Raw genomic sequence first — 24781 nt, 5'->3', positions numbered from 1 at the left:
AGTTTCATTACATTTAATAAAAAACAACAAGTACAGTGCAAAGCATCGGCATTATACCCTGCCACATATCTTCATTAAAGAAAAATAAAAATACTGTTGGAGTACTTAACATGGATAAACAATGTATCAATATACTGAAGTACTGTTTAGAGATAGAAAAATATACTAACTTTAGTGATGCCCACTTTTACACTATATACCTACCATGTGTCTTCTTTAAATGCCCTCTGTGCAAATCATGGAAAATTTGTCCAGTTCTATTCAGCAAATTTTGTCTCCTTTGGGATGTTAACAACACAGAACAAACTTTCCAAAGTTTCCTTAAAAATGTCTTACTCAGTCTCTCAGTGTTTATTGCATTAACTGACTTCGTCTGAAAACCAATATACTGGCAGATCTTAGGGTGACATATAAGCATCCCATACTTCAATGGCTGTTAAAGGTCTGTAATACTTTTTCTAAATATCAATACAGTAGTGCACACTTTCCCCACATATCTACAAATGCAATTTCTTTTGATGAGTCAAACACCTTCTCTAAATCTGATCACAAACCCCTGCAATTCCTTGAAGACTGCATTGTGTAAATCAGATCAACTTTCTTCAAAGCAATGCCTAGAATAATGCATCACTAATTTCATTGTCAAACTTTGCATATCAAGTAAATTTTCTAGTCTTACCCTTACTCTCAACACCCATGCATCATGTACAGATAGCAAGGTTATTATTTTTCCTTTTTTTGATGATTTCCAAAACTTCGTATCGCTGCTGGGGTGACAAGACCTCGTATCTGAAATTTTGGTGAAAATGACTTTTTTTGATTAATGGTCAGATAATCAGTTACTGTAAAAGTGGTTTCTTTCGCGGTGGTTTTATTTTTGCGCTTTTCTCGCTTTGAGGTCAAACCGCGAATTTAACATCACGCGAAAATGTTTTGAACCCACCGCTTGTTACAACGCTATTGCACACATGCATACACGGAGTTTCCGCGCATTGAGTGTATTGATGCTCAACACACACACAGCGATACCGCGCAATGTAGTTACAAGAACGTTATAAAGTACTTTAGTACTCGAGAGACGGGATTTCAGGTAAGCCTGCCTTTAATTTTAATTTCTATTTAATAAATAAAAGAATAATTGGATTATAGTTTGAGTTTTCATGTGCAAAATAAAACAGTTTTTGCAGACTGTGAATTCACAGATTTTGCTGACCACGAATTTAAACACACGCGAAAAAGTCGGCATCGATGGAAACCGCGAAAGTATCTGTACGCAAGGAAACCACTTTTACTGTAAGTAATGTACTGTCCAAATTCTAACTGTCTTACCCCAAAAATGAAGCCACCACGGCATGTCAAAGGAAATGCTCTCCCATTTGATGTAGTGCTTTGGCTGCCATGTTTTTTTGCTCTCCTGAACATTTGACATTTTGTAGATACAAGGTCTTGTCGCCCCAGCGACGATATGCCCCTTAACTTTGTGACTACCATCGGTAACCTGGGGGTGTTTCACAAACAATCTAAGTCAATCTTAAAAGTGAAGATCAACTTCAAATTGTGGTGTGCTGTGTGTGTCCCTGGTATTCTAACTTCCCAATGAAAATGAAAATGAAAATTTTGAAGACTTTTTAATGCAGCCATTGATATACAAAATAAAAATAAAAAAGTGCCAGAGGAATATGTAAATTTCAATAACAATTTGGAGCAGATTCTGAAAACATTAAATAGAATTGAAAAGGGAAACTAGTGGCATATCATAATTCTAATTAAGTTGATCTTAACTTTAAATATTGATTTCAAATCTCTGTGAGCCCCTGGTTGTGTCAATGTTTGTAGCATACTGAGATGGTCGTACCAGAAGGGTCGATAGAATGGTAGACTTCCACCGATGTTCACCCTGCTGCACAGAAATGAGTCTCCCTTGATGTTTCATGGTCCACGTCAGACAAAGTGCATTGACAAAAAAAAAACCCAAACAAACAGAAAATTTCTTTTTGATGATTGTCAAGCTTTGCTAAGTATTCAGGCTTATTCAAATACTGTCATAAATAAAGACATAATTTCTGCTCCACGAAGCAGCAAAGGGGTGATAACTGACTCACTTCAGGTAAAGAGAGCTTTTTGCTTTTATATGCAGCTTGTCTTTTGCACAAGACACTATAAACCTTCTTCTTGTATTAAAAAAAAAGAAGAAAAGGCTCTGATGTAGTATTATTCTCAATCTTGTAGAAGTTCCACCCTCTGCAAATATCTCCTGGTTGAACTGATCTCTGGAAGGGTTACTGATGCCACAAGATATTCTTTTCTAAAGACATGGTAATTCTTCATGATTAGCTAAAACAATGTTTCATGGTTCCACTTCTTTCATGAAAAACAATTCATCATGACCAGCTGGTATAAGGGGCTTTGGCTCTAAGTTTAAGAGCCAGCTAACACTCCACACAAAAGTTCAGTTTACTATTTGCTACTACATCACCATAAGTCTTGATCACAGCCCATGACAGCACTTTGAAATTCTCTACGGATGCATTCAATAAAAAAAAATGAAGAAAGTGGTTCTTGGAGCAAAAGCTTAGTACGTAACCATTTGCTATCACAACAATTCTATGCTTTGGCAATATATATTTGATCATGTTGTTGTTACTTTTTTTTTGGTGGGGGGGGGGGGTGGCACTGACTCACATTGTAATTCAATCACGACAGTCATGTATCATCATGTACCTACTACATCATGTGACCATAGAACCAGTGATGGAGTCTACAGGTAACTGACAGACATACTGTAATACAAGTACGGTGAACAAAATATGGCAATGAAGCCTCAAGTCAAGAGTAACCTGGCCGATCCCAAGCATGTATAATTGTAGCCAAGGATGCCTATGGATGTCCAACCAATCCAAACGTCGCCAGTACAGAAATTAGTAGTGATGTACATGTCCCCAGGCCAGCTGTCAGATGCAATCAGAACCTTCACCTCGACGGCTTCAGGGACAAGCATCGAGTAGGAATGGCTGACCACCAAGAGTCCAAGGAAGTTTGATGGCAGTAAGAGGTCAGGGAAGACTAAAACACTGTAGCCATGAGCTTTCTCCCTCATTTCTTTCTTCCGCTCAACTGTTCCTTCCCTCTCTCTCTCTCTCACTTGATACTGTGATGGTGCTTTTTAAGTTGGATTCTTCCTTTGTCCAATCTAGGGATCTTCTATTGAAATCTCATCATGTTCCTCAGGGCCACCTTGATGACGTTGTGACAGCACGGAGAGCGTTTTCTCCCACTCCACTTCTGGGACCTGTGAGTAAACATATCAACAGAGACTTGCAATAAAATGTCCGAGATCGTCATCGCGTTCACCACTTTTAGCACGACAAGATTCTTTGAATCTTTTTCGTGCAGGAATCTCCTCTGTCTCATAGATAGAGGGTTGTTATTGTTGTTGTCTTTTCGGGGGGGGGGGGGGGGCATTATTTGTTGATACATAATATTACCAATACAAGGCACAAACAAACTTCATCAAGAAACTGATCACATACATCCATTCAAAATATGAGGGCACACAAAGAAATTTCAATGTTCATAAATACTAGACTGCTGTTAATAAAGCCATACAAATCCAGGGAATGATTCTTTACAGTCCTATGAATACATTTCTCCACTGATCGCTATCTTTTGTGCAACATAAATACACATGCAACTGTCTCAGTCTCGACACTCAGATAATCTAATTCTGATATCAATACAATTCATTTGTAACAGATATAAGAAATGAAAGCTCTTGAACATACAACCCTTACTTTCAGTACAATGTGAAAATGGGAAACTTTCAAAATGAAGAAAATATCCATTTCCATACATATATCCATACAGTTGACTATAAAAGGGGATGGGAAGGTGAAGGGGGAGGGGTTAGACATAACAGGTAACTCTCCACTCCAGAGAGTAACATACCAGGGTGTGGTCGGTGAGAAACGTGCTGAGATAGAAGATAGGAATGTCCTCGCTGGCAAGAGGTTTGGCTACCTGGGCCACGATCCCGCTCTCCTCTGATGGAAAGAGAAGACAACAATACCAAATGCATCACACAAGATGTGACTTCAGACACATAATATACAAATAGTGACTGGTCACGAGTGCGATGGTACAAGATTTCACACGAGGTTAAAGATAGCAGCGCTCTATTCAACGAGGCAAAGCCAACTTGAATAGTGTGCCTCATCTTTCAACTAGCGCGAAATCTTGTTCCACTGCACAAGTAAAGACCATACATTATTTGTTTCATACAACACCTCACACGTCAACAGATGTGGTCCACAAAGATTCTTGAATTCAGCACAAAAATGGCAACCATTTTCTGTGAAAGGCGAATGAGTAGCTGCACAGTCACAGTTAGCCATGTGTACATACGAGAAACCAATCGGTTGAAGTTGTTTACAAAAATGAGTGACAAATGTACGCGCTTGTAAGCGTGCTTGTAATTGTTGAGTGTGTGTGGCAAATGTTTGTTTATTGGGACATCAGAGCCGTGCAATGGAACAAAAACTTCAAGTAATTGTGAGTTTAACACGGCAGTCAATGGAAACTGGTGACATCAGCTGTGCGGTATCCATTTTTGCTCAAACAAAATTGCATGGCTGACTGCCACAGCATGCGATGGTACTTCTTGGATGGATTGGATGGATTTCTTGTGAGTTGAAATGGCCTTCAGTCAATTAAAAATATATATTTTGTATTTCCTTTTTTGACAGCATGCTAACACAAGTGCAATATGTATCATGTCACAGAGCAGAATTTTTGATAACTGCTATTATCCAGCAGTCAATTCAAACTGAAACATTTTCCTGTTATAGGCCACTTTTAATACACATGCACAGACACATGCGAATGCACACACTTTTCCCTTCACCACAATGAAACACACCCACTCCAGCAATCAAAGCAGGCTTACCAAAGCCAAGGTTCTGAACTCCAGTTTTCACCATCCTCCATCTCTCCTTGGAAGAATCTACGCATATACAATTATCTGGAAACCTGTGGGGGAAAAAAAGGAGAAAATCATGAAATGTAGGCTGCTATGTGGTCCATGATAGTCTTTCTACTCAAGGTCAAAGGTCAATGAAAATGAGCTAAAAATTCACAGCTCCAGCATCAATCAAAATTTACCACAATGCGTAACAAAAAATCTTACAGTTAAAAGAGAAAACAGAAGAGAAGGGGTAACACCTTGCACCTACCTGTCTAGTAAGTCTCCATCTAACACCAGTGATATCCTGTCATCTATCAGAGAATAGGACACAAATTTCTCCTTCTTGGATGATGGGCTCGTCTCTATACTGTCACTATAGAGAGAGAAAAAAATAAACCAGAGTAATGAATACAATTGGTTTATCACAATGCTCTCCTGATGAACTATTTAGAACAAAATCATTCTTCCCCAAGTCTTCATTTCTCTGTCTGTACTTATTAAGTGGAAAAGACAAGGAAGCCCACTACTAGTTCAAATCAAATTTGAACACAAAGAGAAATAAGTCAAAAAGACAAAACAGCAACAGTATCATTGAAATTGCACAGAAAGATTTGGAATTTTTGTCCTACAAGCAAGCTTGTATGACACTGCATACAATAATGGACTTTGCATTGTCCCATTTTGACACTTGACATTGCAGGTGGAATTACTCAGGAGTGTGATTTCTACATTTTGTCAGGGTTGCTTGTTCTTTTATTTGTTTCAATAGTTCTTGTTTTCAAAGGATCATTCTAGGAAAAAGCTACCTCATCAACTTAATTCAAGACCACTTTTATATCGGTTGAGACAAATTTTCTCTCAGTCAAAGGTATTTCTTCAGTCCAAATAGATTCAACTTTATGCAGGCAAGGTTGACTGTACTCTCTTTTAGTTACATTATAAAATAACGAGCCTTGGCCTGAAGAAAATGTGCTCATTAAGAGCGAAAACAAGATTTGTGCCTAGTGTGATATCTTTCACATCATGTTTAACTGACAGTGAGTGTGAAGTGCTAGTCTGTTAATCCTTTTCATGTCTGACAGGTCGCTGTTGAGTCTGTCAAAACAGTAAATCAAATGAATTTCCTATTGACAATTCAAAATACTTCATATATGAAGAAGAATATGGAGACTATGTCTGTGTAGAAAGAACACGAGAAGTGTCGGTCTAATATACTTAAGGACTCCATAAAACAACCCGCACAAATCTCCTGATACTGTTGCTAAACAGTAAGTATAGCATAGGACTGTCTCTCCAGCTTGGCACTGTAAGTTACATTCAAGGGCAAGCACTCAAATTCCTAGGATAGGACATTGAAAGAAAATCTTGTATACACAGGAGTCTCACCCATGTGAATTACGTATTCAATGTACAGTGTTAAGAAAATGAATAAAAGACAATGTGTGGTGTCAAGTCATGCACGGAATCTTGCCTTTACAATGAATTGTTTTGGTTTTTTTTAAATGATATCAGTTAGCCACCCACATGTGCAATACAATACAAGTCTTTGAATACCATCATTTAATGGCATTTGTGTCATTGTTTGATTATCTTTTCCAGCAACTTTGTGAATGATGTGTGACACACTGTGGGAGCCGGACGCCTTTGAATGTTTCTACAGATAAATGGCACTATATACATACTGTTTCATCATCATCAAATACACATATATGTATATGTTTAGTCAGAATCACTTTCCGGATCCAGAGGGGGGGGGGTGCAACTGGCGCACGCCCCCCCCCCCTTTATTTTTCGTTTAAAACAAAAGAAATAAAAAGGAAAAAAAATGAAATGAAACCCGGAAGTAGCACCAGAAATATAAGAAATAATAAGGAGGAGGAGGAGGAGGAAGAAGAAGGAGGAGGAGGAAGAGAAGAAGGAAAAGAAAAAGGAGGAGGAGAAGGGGAAGAGGAGGAGAAAGAAGAGGAGGGGAGGAAAAGTCGACGGAGGAGAAGAAAGAGGAGGAGAGAGAGGAGGAGGAAAAGAAGGAGGTGGAGAAGGGGAGGAGGGTGAGGAGGAGGAGGAGGAGGAAGAGGAGGAGGGACGATAAGTCAAAAGAAGAGGAGAAGGAAGAAGAGGAGAAGGAGGAGGAAGAGGGGAGGAAGAGGAAATGTTTAGGAGGAGAAAGAAGGAGGAGAGGAAGAAGAGGAAGAAGAGGAAGAGGAGGAGGAAGAGGAAGGAGGGAGAATAAGTCAGATGAGGAAGAGGAGGAGGAAAAGAAAGAGGAGAAGGAGAGGGGGGACGAGGAGGAGAAAGAAGAGGAGGAGGAGGAAGAGGAGGGAGGAAAAGTCGACGGAGGAGAAGAAAGAGGAGAGAGAAGGAGGAAAAGAAGGAGGTGGAGAAGGGGGAGGAGGATGAGGAGGAGGAGGAGGGTTAGGAGGGGGAGGAAGAAGAGGAGGGTGAGGAGGGGGAGGAGGAAGAGGAAGAGGAAAAAGAGGAGGAGGAGGAGGAAGAGGAGGAGGAAGAGGAAGAGGAGGAGGAGGAGGAGGAGGAGGAGGAACTCACTAGGTCTCAGGATAGAAGAGGACCTGGAGCAGGCAACTGGTCAGTTTGGGCAGCTCGTCTGGCTGCAGGCTGGTCACCAGGAAGTGGTTGGATGGAAAGTGGAGAGGATACATGATGGCTGGCTTCGCCTCAGCTGCAGAGGAATTTAGAAAACATGCAATGTTTGACACATACAATACATTCAGAGACATACTTATCAATGTATTAAGAATGTATCCATTAATACTGATCTTTTATTCATCTCTTTGTCTTTCTAAATGCAGACAGACAAAAAATGGATTGATAGATATTGACAAACAGACAGAAAGAAAGAAAGAGAGAGTAAGATATGGAGAAGCAAAGGAGATACATTGAATTATGGAAGAACTACTGTCAAAAGCATTTTGATTTGCAGCTAGAATGAAAACAAAGCTGTATGTATAGGTAAGTACTGAGAGATCAATAGGCAAAACGTTACTGTAATTCACAGTGTCAGTGTTGAAAAAAGAAAAGAAAAAGATATGTACATTTGAAAGTAGTAATGTTCATGGAGATGCAGTACCCAGTATGAAACAAACAGACTGAACAACTGAACAAATCAACAGAATTTGGTACTTGGTATATAAATCTAATGCTCTGATTACATCATATTTGCTAACTCCCACAACAGGCATTGCTATGCAAAAACCGGTCCAGCTTGATTTTCTTTTTCAAATGATCATGAGCGTGGCGCGTGTGTGAATGGCTTATGAAGAAACCCTCATTTCTTCTTTTTTTTTCAGTTTGGCGATTCAAAGTGCCTCTTTTGACAGCCAAAAGATTATTTGCTTTGTGTTTTTTTTAATATTTTGCTTGCTGAATGTGAATGGTGGTAAACTCAGTATCTGCATTATGATTCAAAAAGCGATGGAAAACCGATAGCTCCTGTGTGTAGATGTGGCTCTAGAGTCAGAAAGCCACAAATGACACACATTTTTTGTTGTCACTTTATTTTATCCATATGACTTTATAGTACCAACAGGAATGTGTCACCCATCACTTCAGATATCACTCAAACTTTTTGTTTGTCCCTTGACACTCTTTGTGATGAAGGTGTGCATGAATTTATGATTGGTAAGGCCCGTAAATTTTGTGTATGAACTCTCCAATCAGGAAAATGTCACACTATCGAAACACACATACTGGGCAAACCGTGTATGTGGGTCATGGTTGTTTTTAGTGCTTGTTCATAGCGCTCTCTCTTTCATGTATAGTCATGCATGCTACATGGATGTACGTATAAAAGCAATTCAGCAAGGTCCAACTCAACTGACCAATACATAGTCCGTCTGGCAAGTGACAGGCAAAAGATGGACAGATGCTGGTTGGCCAGCGGCACGATGATGTTCCTGGTTATCGTCAACACCTTCGTCTTCGTCTACGACACCGGCTCCTGCCTCCAGGACCAGCCACGTACTGGGTTGGATCACCATGCCAAGATTCTGGGCCTGCTCCGGCAGCGCTGCAGTGGTATACAAGCATGGCACACACACATCTCAGTCTTAACGTATATTTTAAGTATTGTGAAACCAGAAATCTTCACGTACATTCAAAGTTTCATGAATTTTGCCAGGAGCTACGATTTGTGAAAGTGAAATGCACATGAAAGTTTTTTTTTTTCTCCTTCGCAATGCATTAACCCTATTCTAACGGGGGGGGGGGGGTCAAATTGGCCCCCCCCTCGACATTTCGCGCCACGATTCCGTAACGTGCAAAGATTTTGCCGCGGCATTTCATGACTTTTTTCATTGAAGTCTACCGCATATTTTGAGACCAAATTTGCGACATCCGGGTACACCGTTCTGAAGTTAGGCAATGTCTTGCATATGCATGTCAACCCAAAAACAGCTCAAATTCATGATTTTGTGTGCAAATCCAATGCAAATTGTGTTTTTTTGTTTAATTGATATAAATTAGATTATTTCAACTTTTACCCATTGAAATTAATCAATTCTAATGTAGATCAGCTTGGAAAAGTGCCTGCAACAAATTTTGGCAAAAAAACAATAGAAAACAAAAGGTCGAAAAAACAGCAAAATACATAAGAAATTAACAAAACAATACAAAACAAAAGAAACTGATTTTGATTGCGCTATCTTTTTATAAGAAAATTGTTCGATATGTCTTGAGGAACTCTGACACAAAAATTTAACAATCCTTCAATCTTTTTAATGGAGTTATAGGTAAAAATATGATTTCATGCATAAATTTACATAATTAATTTATTAAAAAATATAAAATCAAATTTTTTCTATTGTATGACCATATAATCTTAAAGTTGACATCCGGCTCTATGTACAGGCAAAATTTTGCAGCGATCCCGCGATCGGCGGCCGAGATCTGAAGGGGGGGGTCAAACTTACCCCCCCCCCCCCCCCCCCCCCCCCCCCCCCCCCCCCCCCCCCCCCCGTAAAAACTTGGTCTCAAATAGCCAGTTAGAATAGGGTTAATGCCAATGTGGCAATTTGCAACAATTTGGTTTCATGCTACGAAAGGGGCTGTTGGCTTCAATTTGCAAAGGTTTCATGTCACAAATATTTATGGTTTTACAGCACCAGTATGTTCTTTAATGAAATTATTTGAAGGCAATGATGGATGAGTTAATTTTTCATAAAAGATATCCCAACAATATACATTAGTTGTTTGTTCAAAATGTGTCCATGAAAGCCGGAAGAGCTAAATGAGACTGAAATTGCTATTTTGAGGCTAACAGCCATGAAACTACATTAGATGTTTCTTATTACTCATTTGATTGCAATCAAATCTGAAATCATCTATGACTTCACTTTCCTAGTATTCATTTGTTAATTGCCACTAAAAACCGACATAATGACACCCCTGCCATTGTTTCCCTTTTCATTTCATCATGAAAAACATTAATGTTTGGCACTAGACAATAGGCTGTTTGCTGACAATCCTAGTTTCAAATTAAAATTTGACCAATACTATAAATACTATCCACATTCAAACTGTATGACCCAAATAATACAGTAGCTGTTAACATCATAATATATGATTTTCACTTTCGTATGACTATGGTAGACAAAAGAGTCAAATACCACCATGTAGATCCAAAGTGTTAGCTCATATTAATCAGCTGAATACGGCCAAACTGCATGGCGCTAGTTTCCCTACAACCAGGAACACTTTCTAAGATTTTTGACTGCATCTCGTAAAAGTCGCCTAATCAGTCAAACCAATCACAGGAGAGCAATAAGATGCAGAAATTGTGAAACGTCCTGAAACGGGATCCCGGGACAGGATGATTGGCTACCTCCAGATTTGTTCTCTTGAGGACACTTTCTCTGTAAACATCATATATTTGGCACACTTCCTCACTCCTCACTGACTTCCCTGAGGAGCGCAGCGCAATCACCATCAATTATTCTCGCATCCCCAAACTGACCTTTGAAGCCTTCCTCATCCAGGATGATGGTAAACTCCAGGCTGGTCTGGGTGCAGCTGAAAAACTTGCTTTTACTGGAGGAGAGATGTTGACACAAGGAGAGAGATGGTAAAATAAAGTACAAAGAAAAGAATTCGCAAATATACACACTTATAACACACGGAGCTGCAATAAAGTACATCAATGGAAATGTTCTAGTACGAAATTAAGACAAACTCTTCGTCACACAGGACCACTTTTTTGGAATGCAATGAACCCAGATAATTATAATAAGCAATATAATAATTTATTTAAGAAGCAGTATAAAAGACATCTTTTGTTTTTTTATTAAAATTACATTGATGTATTCAACAATCCGTTTTATGTTCATTTCGTGTTTTTTTGTTTGTTTGATGTTCTTTTGTGTATCTTCTGTATAAATCTGATTTATGATTTCTGAAAATAACTTAGATTCCAATACTACATGATTTGTAACAATGGTGTATGCGCGCCTACAGGCCTTATTGGTTTTTTATGTGTACACCATTTTCCATTTTATTTGTTGCCTGCTGTAATCTGGAACAATTTATGATTATAATTCTGATGTCGTTGTGGTTTCTTTTATATGTCATTGTTTTTTATGTTCATCTGCAACACTTCATGTTGTTTTTATTGTGATTGAAATGGAAATAAACGAATTGAATTGAATTGAAAGTATAGGAGAAGCATAACTATACATAGTCATTGTACATTTACCAGATATGTACAATGAATGTAGACATTTGTACACATTATATCTTATATTCATGCAGATATATACATGCACACCGCATATGCACAAACATGTATACACATGTACACGTATCATTCATCTACTTCTGTATCATTTTCATTAAAGAGAGAGAAAAAACAACAACACATAGTTGTACGTGGTTTTTCCCATGAAGATGAAAGGCTGCTTACATTGAATTTCCATACCATCATGAATCATTGATGAAATTTATACAAAAATGATAACAAGCATTTCTTAATCCAAGGCGCCATTTCAGATATGATTTCAGGTGATAGCTAAATGCAACTGTGTTTTCATTTGCATATTTTAGAAATGCTGATTTGGAATGCCAAATAAAGGGTGATTCAAAACATGTTTGAGACCACCATTGCCTTTCTGCAAATAGATAAATGCAATGCCATTTTGAAACGTGTTTATATCTCCAAGCTGCCCAAGTCAACTTCCAGTTGTTTTTTGGTTGCCGAAAAAAAGGGTGCGCCATTTGTGTTTTCTACCCAGTGTTTGTGCATAAATGATGAAGGCATGTTTGGTGGTATGCATACAGAATATGTAGAACACATTAAAGGTGTATGCACTAACATGGGCAATTTTCTTCCCTTCTTTTTCACAACCTTGTTCATGCTGCTTATTCTCGTCAAGGAGCTTCTGAAGCTCCTTGTTCTCGTCCACCGACATGCTGATTTCATTCAACCTCAGCATGTGGAATAAATTGAACAAATGCACAACAAACTGGGGAACTTCAGCCTCAAAAGAGCATGCGATATACAGATACAATATGCACAGCCGGCCAGAGTACTGTAAATGCCAAATATTTCATGAGGTTTTTATTTTCGCGAATTTTGCGAGTCATGGATGTGCTATTCATGAAATTAAACTTGCAAAATTAAACACGCGAAAATATTGATCCTGATCCAAATATGAATATGACGTATAAATGCGTATACAATTCTCTGTTCAGTACAGGACTCCATGATCGCGAATTTAACCACTCGCGAAATCGTTGGGAAGTCCCGATTCACAAAAATTTAGACTCACTAAATGTATATGGCATATACAGTGTGTCTCTAAAAAAAGTAAACCCAACTTCAACGGCAAATTTTCAGAAAACTATAAAATATTTACACATTATTTTCTAATGGTTAGATAGTCCAATAAGTCCTCTGTCCAATGATACCACGTAGGTTATGTAACTCTCATGCATGACTGAGCATGATTCAACTTAGTGAATGGGTGTGAAATCATCACTGTGGCAAGTTCCGTGATCGGCATACTTTCTCACAATTGTACCAGATGGCTCTTTTTGTTGGAGGCTGCCTGTCGGGGAACTGCACTTGAAAAGCGTCTTGAACTTCCACGAAACTTCTTGTTTCCTGGTATCGAGTTACCAGGAATACTCTCTGCTCAATTGTCAACTGTACCCTGTTTGGAAAGCATGTGAAGTGTGAATGTGTCAGGAACAACCTTTGCTGAAGTTGTTATGTAATCATAGGCCTAACATGTGACAAAAATTTAACTTCAAATTTGCCCTGAATGCATGACAATAGTTACGTTCAGACGGGAGCCCTTAACCTCGAAGTTAGGAAACTTCGAGGTTAGAGCTTGTAGTTAGGGACCGTGAAGACGCACTCGTAGTTAGCAAACCTCGAGGTTTGCTCGATGTTTCGAGCCACGAGAAATCTTATGGTTAGCGCTCTAACCACGAGCCGCGGGGGGTCCCCACTCGTAGTTAAGCACCGTGTGGACACAAAAAACAACGAACTCGAAGTTAAGAGTGACCTCGCCGTAAACTCCAGCCCCCACAATTTCCCTCTGCTTCCGGGTCAACCTCCCAAACGTACACCACAAATACACTACACGTGAAAACCCTATGACGCACGACACAACAACATCATCTTTTCTTCCCATGCTCTTGATCTCTGAAACTGAAAGCGTCGAACTCGCTACTGTATTCTATATTCTTCGACGCTAAAAAAAAAAAAAAAATGTTTTCGACGAATATCTTCATAAAGGCATAAAGTCATCAGTGCAGTGCTATCTCTGCAGTGTAAGCGAGTCCGACAGGGTTGGACTAAAGAATAAATAGACGCTTTGTTAGATGTGTGGGCTGAAACTTCCGGTTTTGTGGTTTTAACATCGAGTGGGACCCACTCGTAGTTACGGGGGGGCAGAAGCTAAACCTCGAGGTTTCGTAACCTCGAGGTTAAGATTCGTCGTGTGGACACACGTCGTAGTTAGGGGCCAAGAGCTAAACCTCGAGGTTTCCTAACCTCGAGGTTAGGACCTGCCGTCTGAACGTAACTATTAGCAAGAAATAACTTGCCACAGTGATGATTTCACACCCATTCACTAAGTTGAATCATGCTCAGTCATGCATGCGAATTACATAACCTACGTGGTATCGTTGGATAGAGGACTTATTGGACTATCTAACCATGAAAAAATAATGTGCAAATATTTTATAGTTTTCTGAAAATTTGCTGTTGAAGTTGGGTTTACTTTTTTTAGAGACACACTGTACAGTAGATAGTACAGTACAGTATACACACTGTCGGTTACAAAAAAGAAAGCCCCTCAATTGACCTACTTCCGCTGTTGAATAGCACAAAACAACTGCTTTAATAGTGACAACACTTGATTAGCAATAATAAGATGGTGAAATAAAGGCAGCACCCCAAGAATCCTGTTTCAAATATATGTGTTTGTAATGTCATTTAAAGCACATTTGAAACACATCTTGAAATGTCTTTTGAAGCGCATTTTGTTTTTCTCTCTCCAGATAGATAAACACAATCTTAGTCTCATGACAACTGTTGTAGGTATCATTTTTTCTGTTTTGATGTTGCCTCAAAACAAGAAATACAACATGTGGAAAAAGTGAATAACAAAAATCAAATGACTTCTGAATAAAACCTTGCACATGTGATTCATGTACATTTGTATATCAAGCTGTGAAAAACAATGATCATCAAAAAGGTAATAATAAAACTGACCTGGAAATAACATTCCCCTGTAACCTTGGTTTGACCCTGGATTAGGTTGAAAGTCCTTGTGGATTTTACAGATTTTCTTTCCACTCAAAAATAACTCTTTAGTCTCTTTTGAGATTAGTCACCGCAACTGGATGTCCTACATGAAAACTGTCATCTGTGTTTGTTATCAAGCAAACCATGTTTCCATGTAATGATACTGATTTGACAAAAACAGTAATAATACCAGCAGGTTATAAGGCCACAAGTCATATCTTCTGGGAGAGACAGCGATAGATCATGGATACCCAGTAGCAAATATTAGCATGGTATACCTCCCTGTCAACACATTTCCAAACCGTTGGATATGAACTTTTGTTTGATAGATACTTTATTTTTCTGCAAATCAATATACATTGTACATAAACTGAATAATCGTGAACATGGGAAATATACAAAGTATATTTGAAACAGAGTCATTTGACTTGCATAAACAATGATATAAAAGGAAATTAATGATATTACAGTATGCATGTCTATGCAGCTGGGATTACAATAACAATATTATATTTAGGAAATGATAATGCAGAGGGCCGCCATTGTAAGCATTGCTTGAAAAGATGGCCGGCCCGAGGAAAAGGTAGGTATAGGTAAATTGGTAAACAATACAAATTCTGCTGCGAGGATAGCAGGGGAAAATAAACTCTGATGTGTGAAGGTGGTGAATGTGCGTGCGAGTGCTTGAGAGTGCACAGGGGCAGATAGGCTGGGATTTGGAATGACAAAATTGGTTTGCTGGAAGAGGGAATGACTTACGATGTTGCTACTATCGGGAGACCAACATAAGTCATATAAATTATTCGGGCTTAATTCGTATTTGAAGTATACTGTGATAAAATATGCTTCTTTAAGTTTGCTTTGAATGAAAACAAGGAGGCACACTGTTTCAACTCTTCGGGAAGAGTGTTCCATGTATCCGGACCGTGATGTCTAATCGACTTTTGAGCAAGTAAAAGCTTTGGATTACTTAAATGAAAATCATGGGAACGACGGGTAGGGTATGAGTGAATATGATCATTAGTAACTAGGGCATTATGGAAAAATGGTAATAAATTTCGAATGTGTTTGTACATAAATATAGCAGTTAAATATGAATGTATATCATGGGCCTTTAGGGTTTTTAGGCGATAAAATATGGGATCAGTGTGAGCCAAAAAATTTGAATGTGTGCATATACGAAGAGCCTTTTTCTGAAGAAGAAAAATTGTGTTCAATTTGGTTTTGCTACAGTTGCCCCATACAATATTACAGTACATTACATATGGTAGAAATAAAGTGTTGTATAACATCATTAAAGTTTGATCATTAATTAAGTATTTTATTCTCCTTAACACACCAGTTGCCTTAGATATTGCTGTTATAATATTCTGAACATGAGTATTCCAAGTTAGATTGTTATCTAGGGTCACTCCTAGGAACTTGGTTGAATGTTTCTCAGCAATGTTTATATCATGTTTCTCAGCAATGTTTATATCATTTTGGCAGGACACTGAACAGAAAATATACCGTTTTAATAAAGGACATTCTTTGCTTTAGTTTTATGAAGAGTTCGGCAAAACAGTCATTATGGTTTAAAAAAAAAGAAACAATGCACTTTTGATTTCATATGCAGCATTGCTATGCAAGACTGCCAAAATTCACGCATCAAAATAAAAGGAGATACCAAAACAGTATCCAGGAGATACTGTGCGTTACATACAGTACATGAATCTCAATACTTGTGTAGATGAAAATGATACCATAATCAGGAAGGCTGTGATATCATTTTTGTCACAATATGAAGAGATAGTTAATTCTTTCAAGGAACCTCTCTTAGCACTGCAGAATGAGGGAGACATGGCAGCTCTGGCTTGGAGATGCTGATTTTGATATCAATCACAATCATTATTGTCATCATCATGCAAGTGTAAGAGTACCATTTACACCGAATATATTGTTTTTTATTTTCGCCAATTTCTCGAGTCAGGTGCTATTCGCGAATGTAAAAAATACAAAAATATTAACTAATAAGCCCCCATGAAAGCGACATGCATGCATACATTTCTCATTTCTCTGTTCGGTCAATGTATTCCACAATTGCAAATTTAACCAAGTGCTCGCAATTGTTGGAGGTGCTTATTCACAAAAAATTAGACTCGCTAAATATGTGGCATATTCAGTATCTTGGTATTGTGTAGGTTAATAAACAATGTAGGGTGAACGCGTACTGTTATATCTATTGCTATGGCTTTACATGTTGGGAAATTGCTGAATTTGCAAGGTTAAAAACTCAAAGCATTTGTAATTAAATCAAATTGACAATCGACATGCAAAAAAAAAGTCTTTGTCCATGGACTTACAATTGGGACTACTGTAATAGCAATAGTATGAAAAAAAAAAGAGGATCCTAGATTGTATCAAGATTGCAATACTTGATTTCCTGTATAGCATCATACATCCTTTGGTAAGATTTATGAGGGATTCACCAGTCATGTCAGTCCAGTCTGACTGTGAGCATACCATACTGTCATACCAGAAATTTTCGTGTAGTGAAACTTTCACAAATTTCGTAAGGAGCCAAGATATGGGAAAGGCTTGTTTCATGTTTTGTTTGTTATTTTCTACACAATGCATTGAATGCCAGTGGCAATTCATGAAAGTTTGAGATCACGAAAAAAGGGCCTTGGCTCCAGTTGGCCAAAGTTTCTCTTGCCATGAATGCTTCTGGTTTCACAGTATAATCCAAAAGTATGGACACTAGGCCCGTTCACACACAAGGGAAAAAGTGAGATTTAAAAATCGATTTTCTTATTGCGATCAAAATTTCGAAATTTTTTCCTGTGTGGACAGAAAAATCTCACTAATTTTTGCGATCCTAATCGCGATCCAACTCGCACTATTAGTGCGATTTTTCAGAAAAATTGTGATTATTTTGCCAAGCGTCGTGTGTGTGAGCGCGATCGAGATTCGGAAATTGGTATTTTTAATCCCATCGTTCATAGCGCATGAAGGTCAACATTATTGGGACTGCGGGGTCAGTCTTCGGTCATGCAAGTTTCGCGCATGCGCAATTTGGCCACTGATCGTTCTTTCCTTGCTGCAAAGTGCGATTTTTCCCTGTGTATGAGCGGTCAAAAAAAAAAAAATCGAAATTTGGATCACGATTGTAATTTCGATTTTCGTTGTGTGTGAACGGGCCTATTATGGGACCATGGTCCATGATGGGACTATATTCTACATTTGCATTCATAAACAGTAGGTGAAAGTATATGTTTACTATTTTTATGGGCACTTGGGTAATGGAAAATAACATGTAGGGCCTATGCACCTGTGTGCTTTTGTTTGTGTATAATGTGTGTGTATCTGTGTGTGTATCATACAGTTGACACAGTGATAGCAGCAGCTGCATTTCTTCCACTTATAAGCATTTATCCTGTAGACAATACATTGATATCTTACATGAGCACACCACAGTGCACACACTTCACTATGACAGTCAATGCTCTGTTGGGGGCTGCTGTTCAATATGTTTACGATTTGAGGGGAGGCAGCACCAGTGACCTTTGACCTCCCAGGGACCCTGGATATGAGCCCCTGGGATGGTTCAAGGTTTGGTATCAAATTCCTAGACCCCAGCAGCCAGGCTCATACCCTCATTGGCTTGAAATAAAACATCTCATGCACAAATTCATGACAGGCATTAAGAAATATCCTGGTACATATTGTAGGAAAGCGTTATATGTGACCCTGCACCTCAAAACAAACAAAAAGTCGCCCTACATGAATTTTTAGTTAAGATCATATTCTGAAAGAGCAGACTTTAAGCTTTAAAATGATGTATAACTCAAATCAAATGGACTCTCCTAACCTATCTAAATATTGGAAAGAAAGCACAAACTGAGGAAAAGTGTGAACTGAGAAAAGAGGCTCTGAAGTACGGGTGTACAGTGTCTATCCAAGTGCTTAATCTTTACCAAACCGTGCTGGCTGTGCGATGAATGGGACAAAAAACAGGAAGTAAACCACCAGAGTAACAACAATGAAGGGATTATCAAATTAAACTGAAATTAAGCATGCCTCATTAACACATTCTGTCCATAATCAATACCAACTTTCAAAGCAGTAGCACTATCCTTTCAAAGGTTATTAGAGTTGAAAGTGAAGAGTGTGGACAAGGTTTTTCAGAAATGAAATTTGTAAGAGATTCTAAAGACACCCTAATCACACTATTCTACCAAAAATGTTTGTGATAAACTGCTAAAAAAACACACTTTCCTGCCCGTTTTATGATACCAAATTTTAGCATAATGTAAAAGAAGACCCGCTCTTTCAGAAAATATAAAAAAGTCAAGTTCGGCTAGGTTGACCCATTTCACTTATTTTCAGTCCTCACGCAAAATCAGTGTGTGCAACTTTATGTTCGTTTTGAGGTGCACGGTCACATATAGTAGATGGCTTTTGCTCAACAGTCGGGTCAAAAAAAAAAATACATGCGCATCCCAGTGTGTGCTAGTAGTCGCACAGAAAGGAGACATCCACTGCCTTTCATTTCAAACTTCTTTCCAAGATTTAATGATGCAACAATTAGAATCATGAAATCATCACTTCATAAATTTATTTATTGATTAATCAACTCACCCGTTTTATTGTTTGAATAACGAATCCATACTCCCAATAAGGAGACAATTTCCTCTCTCTCTCCCTCTCTCTCTCTCTCTCTCCCCCTCTCTCTCTCTTTTTCTGCCAAAAGATACAGGCTACCATACATAACATTTCCTGAAAAATTGCAAAAAATTTCTGCCCGTGAGCCGCGCCACACAGCGCAAGGATAGCAAAAGCATTATAGATACACATAACACTGTATGCATTCAAAATGAAAACACTGTTATGGCAGCAGGCCTTACTAGCAACTGAGAGTATATTAGCTCTGGTACAGTGGGAGCTACAAGTATATGATTGATGATCACTGGACTCTTATAGTCCTCTGCAACTCTGGGGTCTTTTACAAAACTGCATGAAGTGTACCTGAATTGAGATGACAACTTAATACCATCATGGATAGTGACACAAACATGAATCTATAGTCTCCCTTTCTTTGAGGGAATTTACACATTTCAAAGCATGAATATCCCTTGCACAGTCCTCCATTGATGGTTAGATGCATCACACTTTATATAATGTGGACAGACTCCAGGGCTGCATACATGTACGGTTGCTATTGTTCAATGCCTATTGCTGGTCGTCTAGGGGAAAATTATGAATCATGTGTTTTATACAGCTGCATCAAGCGCTTTAGTTGCTGCTGGCCACACAACTAGAATTTCATCCTGCATAATGCTTATTGCAGGAAGGGGTGCTGGATTAAAGTAAAATGCACTTTTTATTTTTGTACAGTCATACATTGTATCAGCTGAGGGTAATAGCAATTGGGATGAGCAGGATGGGAAGTGGCATTTTAATATTGCGTGCTACAAGTTTGTACATCTGACTCATGGTTCTTTCTCAGAATTGATTAGGATACAGCTATGGTGAACTTCTGAGAAATATTTATACTTCGGTTCTTTCTTTTTAGTATTCTTTGAAAATACTTCATAAATTCCTGAAAGTTGTTGTTACATGCACTGATACATTTGATAGCTGTACCAATGCCATGTCTGCACAAAAGCCTATGATACAGATGTATTCAGCTTTGGGGAAGCAGACGTTGCTGTAATGTAGCCATTTCTTTCATGTACTAGTATTCACTTTCTATGCATGCTGTGTTCACAAAAGGTTGCCTTTACTACCACAAAGCTTGCAGGAGGCTTGCCCTACCTAGCAACAACCTACGAATGCTAAATAAATTCCTGCCTAAGGAACCGTATTGACCATTTCTGTAAGGCTGCGTTCACATAGAAGTATACGGTATTCGCTATTCGCTATTCGCTATTGAGGCACCCAGTACACCATCATCCGCACCGTCAACTCGCCATCCCATGCAGTGAGTAATTCTTCCTCCTACATCCCAGCAAATCTAATTAACAATTTCTAAACTGCATCAGAATGTCAGTCTACATGCTTATTTTTGCTAAAGGGCAAATCCAGACCAAAATTGTCATTATTTCATAAAAGAGAGATGGTATACACTGCAAGAAAATCGAACAAGCTCGATTCCCACTATGCTATACTATTCTATGCTATTCGGTACTTTCGAATAGTGCCCTCTTATGTGAACCAGTGTTAGAAATCCTATCGTTCGATTCAAGCTATTCGCGTGCCCTCGAAAACGAGCCCCGAATACCCGAATAGTATACTTCTATGTGAATGCAGCCTATTATTGTATTACAATGTATATTTATTTTCTTACAGCCTAGTAATGAAGCATTTCATTCACCTGCTCCCTCTAATCAAATTCCTTTGGCAGGAATCACTTAGTTGTTGCTAGGTAGGGCAAGCCTGCAGCAAGCTTTGCAGTTGGCAGGGGCAACTTTTGTAGAAAAAATCATGCACAGAATTTGAATGCATTCCCGAAATGGTTTATTGGAGGCAGCCCCGGGAATAAAATGACATCATTACTGGACTGTACATGTACGAAAAGAAACAGCCATGAACTTTAATACATTACAGAACAGTCTATTTGGTTTTCTGATTTGGTCTGATGCCATTAAAATGCCATGACATGTCATGCAATGCAAAGGAACTAATCAGGAAACATTCTTCAACACACTATCAACATGGTTCTTTACTCTACCTATCCAAGAGAATGAGATTGGTTAACCCATTGAGGATGGACTGATTTTGCTATCTACAACACGGATTTCCCATAGACACTTGCCCTGGTATATTCGGGACTCATCCTCAATGGGTTAAAATGAAACTTGGGAGCTGCGGATTATTCAAAATGTGTGGACAATTAATGATGACACTTGCATACCAATTGCATCCACGTACCAATGGGTGTGTGATATTGTTCGCCCCTTCATCTTCCCTGATACACAACTGGTACCACTGTGTTCACTATGAGGCTTTAGTAGCAGTGCACAACGCAATGCAGCATGGACACTTGCACATTACAATGGTCCCTCAATCATTAACGTGAAGCCATATCAAGTTTTTACCTGTTTTGATATTCAAGCATGTCAGATTTTTTTTCGCTTATTTGTGCTCGTAACTAGAGTCAACGAAAAACATTGGTTGTGCAGGTCTGACTGTATGTTTTCCTCATCGGCAAGTCTTACTATACATGTAGATCCAGGAAAATTCTTGTCAACAAAAGTTCATAAATAGGTTAAAGAAATCAAAATGAACATGTTCAGTTTAATGAAAATAACACTCACATATTTTCAAAATCTTTGTTTTTCCATCATGAATATTTGTATGAATGCAGTCATCACATGAAATGCAATACAGCAAAGTTATATTGTGCAAACAAACTTGTCCAAATACAGACTGAGCCCGTGCATACCACTGTGAGGTACTATTTGTTCACAGAAAAGGTATCTTATAATCTTATCTTGAGCACATGCTTGCAAATGGAGATACGATTCAGCCTTTTGTGATTCAATCCCTCAGGAAGTATAGATACGATAATCAGGATTCTGAAGAGCCTGATACTGCCATCACATGAAATATTAGATAAGTTCTCAATATTTTTATTTTCATTTTTTTTGGGGGGTGGGGGGCAGGTGGTTCCAGGGGGGAATCAACTCTCACCTCTGTTCATGGAGAAGTGCAAGTTTGACCAAAGAGCCAATGAAGGGCAGCAGATCTGACCGCTTCACAGTCGCAACCCGCAGCCGATGCTCCAAGATGTGGAGCTCCATGGCACCACCTCTGGTGGGGTGGTGGGTGTGGTCAATTCCAAACTGGAGGTGGGTGGGGCTAGAGGGGGCACTGCTGTCCCACCACACACTTGCCCCCCTCAGCAGCACACGAAGGGCAGCTCAGCACCAAACCTGGTAGGAGAAAACCACAGACCAGAATGGGACTAGAGTCAGAAAATGTGACAGACATAAAACACACACACACACACACACACACACACACACACACACACACACACACACACATGCATAATTTGCATATCATGCACCGCACAGATGACACAATCTCCCTCTCTCCATGTTTCTTATGGGCGAGATTGTTATTAGACAGCTGTTGACCTGATGAATATTCAAGTCCAATGTTGTAACTCTGGATATCTGCATTAACATACTTCAAATGAAATCATGAATAATTCATAATATGTAACTGATCATACACTACACATGAATCCTATCATCATACTGGCTTTGCTGACTAGCTGCTAATAAAGGCTTTTACTACATAATTACATGTACTCATAAAGTTTCTCTCAGACATTGGTTTTAGAGAGTGAATTGGGAATATTAGTTTCTGATACACAACGCAGTATGATCAATACCTTTATTGTCTCAAGCTACTTGCTTGTTCTTTTTCTGCAACTTCATAGACTGGTTCCTTGTGAAAACATGTACAGAGAACTTTATTTGAACACAGATAGAATTGAGAATGTGGAAAGCATTCTTTACATTTCTTTGACATGCACCAATGGTTGATTAAGAAAAAAAACAAAGTAATTAACACTCATGGCAATATGCAGTCTCTTTCCTTCTTCACACCATATCCTATTTGTGGTCATAACCACATAAACCCACAACCTGAGTTACAAGAAGCTGATGTACTATTCAAATTCCACATCTCCCACCACCTACCAAACATTTTTTTTTTTAATGGCAATGAAAGTTGATGAGATAAAGACTGGATACAGAGTCTAGTCATTTACTCCATAATTACTCCATTAATTATGCCACTTTTTTTCATTTTTATTTATTTATTTTTTATTTTTTGGCAAGCTCAATATTGTGTGAATTGGGACAGGCATGGCAATTTCTCAGGTTTTTAATTTTTGTTAGTTTCATCTATGTTTCATGAGAACAATAATAAAGGATCACAGTATTTACAAATGATTTGCATGACAATTCAGGATCAAGAACCAGAGTGATGGAATGTGAAAAAGAGCAGTGACAACATAAATCTTATGGTGTATGGGGCAAATCTTGATTCTTTGTGTATTTCACAGATATTTAGAGGGCTCACAAGCATCCCTCATCCCCATTCCCACTAAAAAACGTATGGCATATATTCAGAACATATTACTGCATGTAAAGCAGCATAACGCACCAGCTCAAATTATCTCCTGACATTCTACAAGACACCATTAACATGATTACCAGCAGGTCTATCCTTGCTTTCTTTTTTTCAGGACTGAATAGTTCATACATCATGCCTATAAAAGTGTGTATTACAGCCTGTATTTTCACCAGCGAGACCAGCAAAAGATATTACGTCGGCATGAAAGGTACAGACTGTTCCTGGAGAAAATGAGTTAATGAATTGCAACTCACACGATGGTGACTCCTAGGCGTTGCCCTTGCAGCACACTCTGAGGCACAACCTCAAAAAAACAAAAACGAACAAACATAAAACAATGTTCCCTCCAATGTTATCCCCAGCTCCTTGGGCAGCGACTCCGATCTGGTACCCTGTGAATGAACGCCTAAATGATCACAACACCATTGCCATGTCAGGACTGAGCAAAGAATCCTGCCTTTCCAGAGTTCTTTCCATTCACTGCTGAGGGTTGTGAGAGGAATGAACAACCAACTCTGACGCACCCATGTAGCTCATAAGTATTGCATCATTCTTGGCTCTGTCTTCCCGGGGCTGGCACCTTTGCCTGGACGAGTCAATTCTACATGCTTCATACACACTGGAGGTGATTCCAGTCCTCCTTCAGTTTCACTTTTGACACCAGCACCAAGCTGTTGACAATTGATTCACACATCACACCACCCGAAGCATCCATACGCTGGGCAGGAATCAAGTTTCTGCAGTGCCACAGCAACGTGCAGCGACCACAGCGAGTCTGCCTAAAAGGTCAGGGGAGGCAGAAATGTCACCGGGCCGGGGATGTGTTCACACCCTGCTGAACAGTAATGCTTGTCCCACCATAGACTGCTATTCAAGCTTACTTTATGCAAGGAGGTACTATGTACCCATTCTTTCTCAGTCCCATA

At 38.9% G+C, this 24781-nt stretch overlaps 1 protein-coding gene across 1 annotated transcript; it reads right to left on the bottom strand.

Moving 5' to 3' along the window:
* Positions 1-2668: 2668 nt before the first annotated feature.
* LOC139718716 (cytosolic arginine sensor for mTORC1 subunit 2-like) lies at positions 2669-22706 on the bottom strand. Its single transcript, XM_071630181.1, has 8 exons — positions 22398-22706; positions 10929-11002; positions 8862-8984; positions 7505-7637; positions 5229-5333; positions 4943-5025; positions 3946-4040; positions 2669-3289 (listed from the first exon to the last, which is right to left on the bottom strand). Exons 1-8 carry the CDS (start codon positions 22505-22507, stop codon positions 3191-3193), a joined length of 822 nt encoding a protein of 273 aa, XP_071486282.1. The 5' UTR covers positions 22508-22706; the 3' UTR covers positions 2669-3190.
* Positions 22707-24781: the final 2075 nt, after the last annotated feature.

Source organism: Diadema antillarum, unplaced genomic scaffold, assembly GCF_040938485.1.
Source record: "Diadema antillarum isolate AM-2024a unplaced genomic scaffold, OU_Dant_1.0 scf00000008, whole genome shotgun sequence".
In the NCBI taxonomy this organism is placed as follows: domain Eukaryota; kingdom Metazoa; phylum Echinodermata; class Echinoidea; order Diadematoida; family Diadematidae; genus Diadema; species Diadema antillarum.
This window is presented reverse-complemented; position numbering and strand designations above follow the sequence as displayed.